Below are 11,410 nucleotides of genomic sequence, written 5' to 3' on the forward strand. Positions count from 1 at the left end.
TGGGTATGTTATTGTTGTTCTTATACACCTTTATGCTCATTGTCAGATTTAACCTTTGCCGAAGGTCTATCAAAAACAGCCTCTACCTCGTCAGATACGAGTAAGATCTGCGTACAAACTACCCTTCCCAGACCCCTCTTGTGGGATTATACTTTCTACCTCGCCAAATAGGGGTAAGGTCTGCATACACACTATCCTCCCAAGACCCCACTTGTGAGATTATACTGAGTATGTTGTTATTGTTTAAATGCTCACACAATTCCCTTCCAAAAGCATAAAAGATTAAAAGGATTAGAAGAAAAAGGAAGTAGAGAGCAGATACAATTAAAGCACGGAAATGTTTGGCCTAAATAATATTTCATTATTTGCAAATACTGAACTTCAATGCTGGTAAAATCTTTAAAAACTTGTGAAGAGTATCTAAAGTGAAATAGCAAAGACAGCATACAAAATCAGATGTAGTAATCTTTCACAAAACGATGTGAAATTATGGAGGTAGAAATAATCCACAATAACTTTTGACTTAACCAATTTGATGAGAGGTACAGGAGCCGTAAGAACTACTTGCGATCAATCTGCAAAGACATTTTATAACACATAGCATACTGGCTCTGGCGAACGAAAAAAAAAAAAAAAAATCCTTCCAAAGCACATGAAATGTGTCACTTATGAGAAAATCTGGCAATTTAAGAGCATGTCTTTTAACTGGAATCTACCTTGCCTTATGCCAGAAAAATCATGGGAGAATTTTCTTCCGCCGGCGTGGGGTCTCTCTCTTGACAAACATCTTCTCAAACTCATCAAGGGGTCGGCTGGAACCGTCAGGTTGACTAATGAACTTCCAACCACCACCATTCCCACGCTTGCCACGAGATCCTAGCATCTCAACAGTGAAATTCCAGCCATTTGAAGGACGCCTGCGGCTATACTTGTGGCATTTCACTTTATTCGCCATCTAAAACCAAAGCAAAACCGCAAAGCACAGAGTTAGTAAAACAGAATAATAGTACACATAAGAGATCAAAACCTTAATTTGGTGCAACAATAAGTCCCATCATTACGGTTAGAACTTATTGTTTCATTTGGTTCCCTAGACATGCTAACCTTCATCTTGTTGAAGTTCATCCTCTGGACAAACTCTTGATACAGCATCTCATCTTCCTTCATTGATATTTCATAGTGCATCTCATCAGGATCCCTGGTAGTCCCATCCCAGCCCTCAGGCATGACCTTGAAGTCAGGTTTATAAGGAAGAGTTGCAACATGAAATTCCCTGTCATGAGAATTGAAAAATCTGCACAACAAGGAAGATAATTATTGCCATCACAGGTTTGGTTAATAAAGTGATAATTTTCATAACAGTGTCCGGGCGACCAGCACAAACATATTGCTAGATTATCGCAAGCATGCCCGTGCTGAGCACGGGGACAACATAGGCCTTTCACCATGATATTGCTGAAGGCAAAGATGCCATGAGAAAATGAAGTAGAATAATAAAGTATTTTTCAAGATAGATAAAGTTGAACATTGCTAGAGAAGATCTATAGTAAAAATTATTGAGATTACATAAGACTACAATACGAAGAGGTTATTTCTACCACTCACCACAACATCTCAAGGCAAAGTTGCTGCATTCAAATGAGGTCAGTTAATACTGTATTTTTCAGAATAAATAAAGCTAAACACGCTTGACAAGACGAATAACAAGCACGAATGCATACCACTGGTCTTCATGAGTGGAACAATATAAGTTGTTTTAGCAACAGGATCACTAGAGTACATACACATTGGAATGATAAACTTACCTAAAACAAATGCAATACAAGCATTTTATACTAAAGATGTGCATACATTTCATGTTCCCACACAACAACTTCCACTGTATGAGTTATTTCCTCTTCTAAGCTACAAAATAACATCGACAAGATATATGATAGTTGGTTCCACTTTCTTGACCGTCCATATTATACATCATACAAGTATCATACAGCCTGTGTCCAACAAAGTTGTGAGAGAAGAGCTGTTGCATAACGGTTTAACAATGAAGTCTTTAATCACATCCGTTAAACTTTAACTTCTTCAAAGTAAGGTTGGTGGATTTTCCAAGTTTTATTTAGCTTCCGAACACGTACCTTCTAGGTTAGTCCTAAACAATTCTTTCATAGTGGCATAAATAAATTTAACCGCGTAATAATGAGAATATGTGTGTTTATCCATCCAGCAAATAAAGAACCACGAAAGTGAACAATCAAATCCAATAACAATTATGAATCTAGAGTGATCATTCGCTATGGAAAAACATAAAGTTGAGCAAGGCTTTTCCCATGGTCTACTTGAAGTTGAGACACTCCTAAAAACTTTTTTGTTCAAAGAAATATTTAAAGATAAGTTGTCTGTAATATGCTTCGACAAGTGTCTAAAACAAGCTGACACGTAGTAAAAGTGACTATTAGGACTAGAACCAAACACACAGTTAGTACTTTAAATACTGATACTAAAGTGAGAACAACTTAGAGAGTGAATATAAGAGATCAAAAGCTCTTTCTAGTGTCTCTACTAAGTACTAACTATTAATTGGCTGCATACTTTCCCAAGCCCAAACAATTTCCTCCACAGCAAGCCTTTATAACTTGTCTCAGAATCTTTTGGTACTCCACTGTATCATCATATGATCTTTTCAGCTCAACCAAGATGAAGGACGGAGTAATTTCAAATATTTCCACATCAATGGACTCATTCAATCCCCTAATCTTATAAATCCAGCTTCTTTCTTCACTACTTCCAGCTTTAGTTTCGGGCAAACTTTCTCAAGTTTGGACATGATAGAAGAAGGAGAGGCTTCATTGAGGTGAGCTGCACTTCCTCCTTCTAATCCTTTCCTATGAACAAACCAGACAAGTCAAACCCAGTTAAAAAAGAGATGATGTCAAATGCATTTAGATTTGTAGGTTTTGGCAAACTCTAGTTTCGACGCAGAGGAAGAGATACTGTTATTCGTACAGGCACCGATAATAGCATTGGCATCTAAGCTAAACTTTTACTTATCTTCTAATTTGGTTCCCCCATTGCTTGAATCCAACCTTTTCTAAACCAGGAGCTTTTACTTATTTTGGCAATGGAAATCCTTGTATGAGGTTTGGGTCAAGGATCCTAGAAAGGAATTTCCGCACTTCTAGTGGGAACCGATTAGGGCATTTGAACTCAGCCCTCTTGATCTCCCTATACATCTCCAAAAAATTTGAGTCATGGAATGGGAGATAACCGGCCAACAAGACAAATAAGATCACCCCATAAGACCAGATGTCAGCTTTGGCGCCATCACATAAGCTGGGGCTCCGCAGGTTGTGTGGAGTAAGCCCTCCATGCATTTTATATATATGTACACACACACATACACACAAGTCTTGCTAACATACTACATGAAGTCAGTATGTTAGCAATGTACCTATTTTGAGTTCACCAAAATACCCTTATTATTTATTGCCAGCACATTACATGTAGGGACTTTTTTGTCCTTTCAATCACATACCCCATTTCTTCTCTACAGTTTTCACTCCTCACACCCATTTCTTCTCCCCAATGTCTCAGACACAGTGCTCCTCAGAATCCTCTTTCCTCCATTAAACAAGCAGTCTGTTATGGGTGGCTATCATTACTTTCATTAAGTTCAACCATAATGGCAAAACAAAAGCCTTTTTGCCATTGCTCATTACTGCGAGTCTGCTACTTTTCTCAAAGTTATTCCTTTCTCCTTACATGATTCTTCATTTTGAAATTTGTGGTTGCCTCCATTAGAGCTCCCTGACCTCTTTCCTCTTAAGAATTTATTGCTTTTTGCTAAAAAGTTTAACTACGATCATTTTGTTTCTGCTAACTAATTTATGGATTCGATAGTTGAAGAAGAAATTGTAGTTCTATAAAAAATCCTGATAAAATAAGTTAGAATTACAGAAGAAAGTGCAGTTATGGAAAAATTCCTCAAAAACAAATGAGAAATTGCATAGCCAGCTTCGGACAAGAACTTTTCTACACGGAGGAAATCGGAGATGGGTTTAGGAAATTGCAGATAGAGAATTTCAGGCGAAAGACGAAAAGGTCCCTGTTTTGATGAACTATATTTTGGTGAACTCAGAAATGGGTACATTGCTAGCATACTATGTAGTATGTTAGCAAGACCAATATTTATATAGGTCTTATATATAGGTAATGAAACAAGCATCCAGATATGGAAATATCGTCAAAATCTATGACTATATTAGATAATCTGATGGGAGACATGTTTGAGAGAATTGCAGTGGCAGCAGCAACATTGTCAAGGTACATACGACAAACAATGTTGTCGTCAAACGAAATTCAGGGTGCTGCGAAGATGGTCTTACCAGGAGAACTAGGGACTAAAGCTGTAACTAGTTATGTTACCAGTGTTGCTAAGACAATTCAAGACTATTTGTTACTTCAAACTATTTCCCACCATTCTCATTGTCACATTGTGGTCAGCCAATTATTATGTCACTGATACCTGTTGAAAATATAACGAACACATGCTCTTTTAATATTCTGATTGCCCTAAAAGAAACAAATAACAGGATTATATAGATATAGCCACCAGCCGAACAGCCAGTGACAAACACAACTACATAATATGAATTCTAAAAGTTTTCACCCTCAGCTTCACACGATCAGCAATAAGCCACTACTAAAGCCAATTTGCATATACATTGGACTAAGCAATCATATACGGCACTAATACCAATGCTGGTGTAACAAAACCACATTATTAGTACTCTTTTTATAAGGTAAAATTTTATTAAAAGGTACCAAAATGGTACAAAAAAGGTACAAAAAAACAGATTAAACTTGGACAAAAGTAATACGTTACGACAAAAGCTCGAATGATTCGGCGGAATGACTTACTCTGGGCATGTATCAAGCAAGAGCTCTACAGAGTCATCTAATGGACGTCCAAGCTTCTTCTCTTCCTCCTCCTCAAGTTCCTTAAGCCACAGAATTGCATGAACCCTCTGCCTCATGATCCTGTAATCTTTTGCTAAGCGCTCAACAGTATACAACTCTGGGTTCTCCTTATGCTTCTTGTACATTTCTGTCTTCTCTGAATCCTTCAAATAAGACCCCCTTGCACCTGGCTCCATTACCTGCTCCAATAACACCAAATTTTAATAATCCATCATAGTTGGTTAGGATGATACTACCAATTCATACCCTTATTTCTTCATCGAGTTCTTAATGTTGTAACATAACCAACAACAGGAAATTTAATTTCTCCCTATCCCACTTTATAAGCTAATGAAAAAGAGATTCCTTGACTATGATGACTACAGTTTTTCAATACGTATTCGAACACTTTTTAAGTTTGATTTGCAATATTACGACATATGCAATTTCTTAAGAAAGAATTACAAGAAAATACACATGACTTCACGCCATAACAAAAAATGGACCATGTTTTTAAGTTTTATCCGACCTAGCCCATATTGTACGTATTTTGAAAACAGTAGCTCTTGCAAATTCAAAATCTGTGCTCTTACAACCATTGCTTCTAAAAGCTATGGAGTTAAATTTGTGCTCTCACAACCATTGCTTTCACTCTCTTCTTCTCACATTTTTTTGCATATGCTTCAAGAGGGCCGTCCGCCATTACTGCTTCTCCCCCTATGTCACCTGGTTGGAATGTAAAAAAATTGAAGTGTAGAAGTCCACCAATGAAGGCCATTCAAAGCTTTGGTTTCGAAAATAGGACTTTTTGAGTTTGTTAGTTGTTTGGATTGGATGTTGTTCCAATTGATTGAAAACATCAAAAGGAGTTCAAAATTTAAATTTGAAGTGATTTGGAGTAGATTTGAGCAAGATTTGAGTTAAATTTCAGAAAAGACGCAAGGAAGAAGACAAAGTCAATTTTTTGTATAATTATGTATAATCATGTATAATAGTGTATATGAGTGTATAATCACATATTATACACTATTATACACCTTTATACAAGCGTCTGTAGACGAACTTCTTCCACGATTTTCAGTTGCAATTCTTGTTCAAAACCAATCCAAATCTCCATTAAACGACTGCAAATTTTATATACAACCTCCTTATACTATTTCTAACAAGTCTAAATAACACCCACTCCAAATTTCTCACAAAATCAAATTCGGAATTTAAACCCACATATTTAAGCGTTAAAAATCTAATTTTCACCACCCAAATGGATTTGGTTTGTTGAACTAATATTTGAGTCACAGTTACTGATTCAAAAATTAACTTAAAAGCTTGAGCAAACTTTTTAAAAAATTAAATAGTAATTTTGAGAACCTATTGGAGTTGGATGTTGAATCTTAGCCTATTATTTTTAGGCTAGTTGGTTGTAAATTGAAATATGGGCTATAAAATTGAAAAGTAGGAAGCCCAGTTGTTCTTATGTGAAATTTTCCCATTTCTTAATACGTTACTTCATTTTCAAAAGGAGGAGAGTATTTGTTTTCCCCCAAAAAAAGGTATAGAGGCAAGAGAGTATAATTACTAAGTATTTATTATGGTTTTTTCCCTTTTCCAAAGGCCATTATAGATCAGCGTGCGACAATGTACTTGGTTTGGTGATCAAAGTTAGTGTGGCCTGGTATAATGGCCTTTGGAACAGAGAGAAGTCATAATAAACACTTAGGGTCGTTTGGTTGGGAAACAAGGATTAGTTATCCCGGGATTGTTATCTCACCCTCCCATAAGGATAAAAATAACACTACAATCCCAGGATAACTAATCCCGGAATTAGTCGATTTTATCCCAACCAAACGTGAGATGAACTCATCACAAATTTAATCCCAGGATTAATTATCCCTTATCCCTCGTACCAAATGAGCCCTTAGTAATTAATACTCTCTTCCTTTCAAAATATGTGAACTTATTTCCTTTTTATTCAAATGAACCCACCTAATAAGAAAACTCTTAATTTTAGGATTCCAATATTACCTTACTGAGAAGCTTTCATCTTTTGGTAGTTAAGAATTTAATTAATCACCAAGTAAATATATACAAACCCACAGCTAAGCCAGCTCGGCATACTGTCAATCAGTATCTAAAACAGTGTTGTCAAAGGCAAAAAGCTCTAAAACGCGCTCTAGGCATATTGAGGCTTTAAGCCCAAAGCGTAATTTAACTGTGAGCTTTAGTAAAAAATGGTTCAAGTAAGGAAAACCTAAAAATATAATGTAAGTTAAGGAAAAAATAACAAATTCATGCATAACGTTTTCCTCAACAACTAATACACTTATTTGCTGATAATATTTGTTGTTTAGTACCGCTCGATTCTAGGGGTATGCATTCGAATCGGTTTATCGATTAATCGAATCGATTATTTGTTATCGGTTTCTCGATATCGGTTTATCGGTTTATCGATTTCGATTTCGATTTCGAAATTTTCCTTATCGAGTTATCGACTTCGATTTCGATTTTGTCCTCTTCGGTTATCGGTTTATCGATAAACAGATAAGATATACTAAAAAAATTACCTTTTCCTTTAGCCGTGATGATGTATTTTTATTTTTTTTATACCGTTGGAGTGTTAGTGGAAAATAGAATCGATTCGTTGCATGTGCTTGTTGACACAATTTTTATGTTATAAACGGTGTTCGTCTTATTTTAGCTTATATTTGTCCATATTAGTTAGGCGTGTTTATAGCAATATACTTTCCGTGGAATCCCACAAATTTTCTTATTGGTGTAATCGATAACCGAATCGATAAGCCCCAAAAATTGATAAATCGAAATCGAAAAAAATGGAAACCTTATTGAAACGATAACGATAAGCATATGTACAAATGGATAATCAATAAATAATTATTGATAAGGGTCAAAATCGAATCGATAAATCGAATGCACATGCCTGCTCGATTCAAGATAAAACTCATGGACAATGAGTACGTATGCCTTAGTGCCTTGCCTACACTGGAGCGCAGCTTAAGCGAGGCAAAACGTCCTCAAACTTTTCTGAGCTTCAAGGCTTAAGCGCGCCTTAAATAAGCCTTTGACAACACTAATATCAAAACAAAAGAAACGCTTTGCTAATAATAAGAGCGAAGAAGCACACCTCCTAGGGAGGATTTCTTCTTACCCTTTTACCTAAAATAGCAGAAACACAAAATCAAATTGAATTTATCCAACTACTCTAAAAGACAAGTTTTTGCAAAAATCTCCTAGACACTACAGAGGCTCTAATGTGACAAGACACAAGCTATTTCCTCAGCTATGATGTCTGCACTTCTTTCTTCTTTGTTGAAAACTCTGTTGTTTCTCTCTTTACAAATTGAATAAATAACTTCAGTAGCCACCTGTTTGAGTACTTGAGCTCTAGTGGTTTTCCCCTTAGTCTTAGATGGTATCACATGTTTTACACTGCAAGTTTTAAAAAAATTCTAGCCACACAAATGTTATGGCATGTTTACAACCACAAGTTTCAAAAATCTTTCTTTTTTTCTTAAACTCTATGCACAGTCAAATAGGTTCACATAAACAGAAATGGAGGGAGAAAATAAACTTCAAAATTAGCCAGTAAATGGAAACTAAACAATCTAACCCTTGTACACCGAACCACATAACGAGTTTTGGGAACAAAGCAAGTACCATACACGGTCTCTAATCAATCTAGACCATACATACTTCCAGAATTATCAAAATTCTGATTCAAACTATAAAAGTTTACCTTACTTTTTGTATAGTTTCTAAGTACGCAAACTTAATACACAAAAATTAAAGAAAACTAATTCTGGATCAACCCAAAATTAGACAATTCAACCCTATATGCTCAAACACCCATTCTAGTAAACAGTGGTAGATCAGAAATCCTAACAAGGGGATTCAAAAAATAAAAAAATACCACACCTAGGATTCCAACTTATGAGCTTAAAACAATTTCTGAACCCTCTTACCACTAGTTTTAAAGCTCCCTTATGTCAAAGGGATTCAAAAACTCATATATTTAAAGTTCCCTATGCAGTATAAGTTTCCAACATTCATTGAGCTTAGCCCATCACTGCTAGTAAGTAAGACATAAACCTATAAATTCTAATCAGCCTACACTATCCTTACTCATACCAACATCGTTTCTAATTAAAACTACAAACAATTAAAATTCAAAAAATAAAAGCATTAAAGAAAAAAAGAGTTTTACTTTTTAAAACTCGCAGTGCAAAAAATTAACTAAATCAAATTTTTGCAGTATCTTTTTAATGACAGATGTGTTCAGGCTAGCTTGCGCGCACCTTGGCTATTGCACTGAGTACCTGCTAGCTGCTATCACACAAGTACTAGGTAACTCTGCCCACCAAGACTTAGACAAATTTTTGCAATATTTAATCAGTTAAGAGTGCATTATCAAGTAATTGTCCGCACTAAACATGGAATGATAACCTAAAAACTATGGTACTAACCTGTCCTAACGGATGTTGTTTGAAAAAAATCTTTACACTGCAATGTATATAAGATAAATAAAAAAACAAGGGAAGTTTCTATTTGAGTTTTTGATCAGTTAAGATATCAGTAGGTGTCTACACTAAACACGGGTTTAATAACCTAAAAATTATGCTAGTAACTTGCCCTAACCAATGTACTCCCTCCGTTTCAATTTATGTGAACACATTTGACTGGGCACGGAATTTAAGAAAAGAGAGAAAGACTTTTGAACTTGTGGTGTAAAATGAGTCAACGTATATTTTGTGTGGCTATAAATCATTGTATAAAGTTAAATTGTTTCCAAATAATGAAAGAGGTCATTCTTTTTGGCACGGACCAAAAAGGAAATACATTCACATAAATTGAATTGAAACGGAGGGAGTAGTTAAAAAGAAAAAACTTTACTCAGCAATGCATATAAATCAAATTTAAAAATAGAGAATTTTTATTTGTGTGACCTGCTTCATCAAAACACTGATATCCTTCATCCGCGCATCCCATCCATCAACAAAAGCTTTCCCTTTTCGATTCTCGGCTTGAAGCTCCTTCACTTTATCCATTTCTTCATCAGTCCATCTAGCTGAACTGAACCCCCCAACAGACGGGCCGCCAGATGGTACATTTATGGGGCCCGAACCCGGAGGCGGACCCGAACCCATGTGTCGGCCCACAACTTCTCCATCGAAATGCTCCTTTGTTAAACCAGTAGACCATGAATTCGAACCCACATCCCAACCCAAATCATCTGTAGATGATCCGGTGCCTCCGAAATTGGAACTCCAATCATTATTGCCAGTAGAAAAGGGTTTGACAAAGTTGAATTTTTTTAAGGGTTTGGGAAGTGAGTTTTGCGACAAGTTTGTTAAGATTCGTTGAAGAGCTCGCATTGCTGAATCCTGTTAAATAAAACCCTAAAGATGAACTCACTGAGTCAACGAAGCTACTATATGGTGGTAGTATTTGTTTTTGAGCGTTTCCGGCGAGAGAAAGGGAGAAGTCAGAAAACTTAAGGGTTTAAGGGATTTCCGTCATTTTTTACTTTTTTTTTACTTTTTCACGATTGAGTGGGTTTTAAAAAAAGGTGGAGAAAGGAAAAAGGCAAAAAATGATTTAAAATCTCTTATGTTTGAGGGAAATTCAAAATGGTCCGTAATGTTATAAAATAAAGACGGTAAAATAAAGACAAAAAAGTAAAGATAACTATACAAATTTTTTTATATTATTCAACTTCAAATTGATGTACTCAAATCTCCTTTATTTATAGAAGAAAGTAAGTTGGTGTATAAGCTGCTACTGCAAGCTGTTGTGTAAGCTGCTAGTATCAGGTATAGATAATTTTCTACCGAAGGTAATGTTTATCCGTAATGGAGTATCGAAAGGATAAGCTTATTGTACCAGGTATAGGTAATTTTCTATTGGTGGTAATGTTTATCTATAATGGAGTACCGACGGGATAAGCTTATAATACCAGGTATGGATAATCTTCTACTGGGGGTAATATTTATTCATAACAGAGTATTGAAAGGATAAGATTATTGTACCAGATATGAATAATCTTCTACCAGAGGTAATGTTTATCCGTAATCGGGTACCGAAGTGATAAGCTTCTTCAGGAGGCTTATTTCCAATAGAGTACTAAATAGATAAACATATTTACGGTGGAGTCCCATTTGGATAAGCTTCTTCGGGATGCTTATTTACAATGGAGTACTAAATAAATATCTATAATATAATATATTTATAATACTCCCCCTTGGATGTTCATTAAAAGATAATGTGCCTCATTAAAATCTTACTAGGAAAAATCCCGTGAAAAAAATCCTAGTAAAGGAAAAATAGTACACATATTTAGCAATACACATTATTAGGTGCCTCATTAAAAATCTGATAAGGAAAACCCTATGGGGAAAATCTTAGTAAGGAAAAAAGAGTGCATCGCATATTTTACTCCCTCTGA

General features: G+C 35.6%; 1 protein-coding gene across 1 annotated transcript; it reads right to left on the minus strand.

Annotated features, from left to right (window-relative positions):
* Window positions 1–389: 389 nt before the first annotated feature.
* On the minus strand, window positions 390–10,495 carry LOC107776044 (protein GAMETE CELL DEFECTIVE 1, mitochondrial-like). Its single transcript, XM_016595853.2, has 4 exons — window positions 9,912–10,495; window positions 4,915–5,153; window positions 1,105–1,294; window positions 390–955 (listed from the first exon to the last, which is right to left on the minus strand). The coding sequence occupies exons 1-4, from the start codon at window positions 10,338–10,340 to the stop codon at window positions 737–739; spliced, it is 1,077 nt and encodes a 358-aa protein (XP_016451339.1). The 5' UTR covers window positions 10,341–10,495; the 3' UTR covers window positions 390–736.
* Between the last annotated feature and the right edge of the window lie 915 nt (window positions 10,496–11,410).

Source organism: Nicotiana tabacum, chromosome 11, assembly GCF_000715075.1.
Source record: "Nicotiana tabacum cultivar K326 chromosome 11, ASM71507v2, whole genome shotgun sequence".
Taxonomy (NCBI): Eukaryota; Viridiplantae; Streptophyta; class Magnoliopsida; order Solanales; family Solanaceae; genus Nicotiana; species Nicotiana tabacum.